This window comes from Eurypyga helias, unplaced genomic scaffold (assembly GCF_000690775.1).
Source record: "Eurypyga helias isolate BGI_N326 unplaced genomic scaffold, ASM69077v1 scaffold41728, whole genome shotgun sequence".
Taxonomy (NCBI): domain Eukaryota; kingdom Metazoa; phylum Chordata; class Aves; order Eurypygiformes; family Eurypygidae; genus Eurypyga; species Eurypyga helias.
In genome coordinates, this window is record NW_010267043.1 from 724 (window position 1) to 957 (window position 234).

The following is a 234-nucleotide window of genomic DNA, read 5'->3' on the forward strand; positions in this document are numbered from 1 at the left end:
GGAAACGAGGGGACCCTGAAACTTTCCAGTGCGTTGGACAAGTGCCCGAGCCCAGGAGGGGCTGGAATTTACCTGGGATGCGAGACCCGGGGATCCTCCTTCACGTCCTGGGTCCGTATGAGCGGCTGCACGTCGGCGGCTGCCCCCAGCCCTTGGAGCGCGCCCGAAGGCTTCAGGTCCCGCTTGGCTCGGCTCAGTGCCCATTTCGTCCATCTGAAAGGAGCGCAAGGGAAG

The 234-nt window shown here is 64.1% G+C and overlaps 1 protein-coding gene across 1 annotated transcript in view; it reads right to left on the reverse strand.

Moving 5' to 3' along the window:
• The window catches only part of ADM (adrenomedullin), a gene marked incomplete at its 3' end in the record, with an annotated part of 1,979 nt that overhangs the window by 719 nt on the left and 1,026 nt on the right, over nucleotides 1–234 (reverse strand). The window contains exon 3 of the mRNA XM_010157283.1: nucleotides 73–213. Coding sequence (XP_010155585.1) covers nucleotides 73–213 — 141 coding nt within the window. The remainder of the gene's footprint in view (nucleotides 1–72; nucleotides 214–234) is intronic.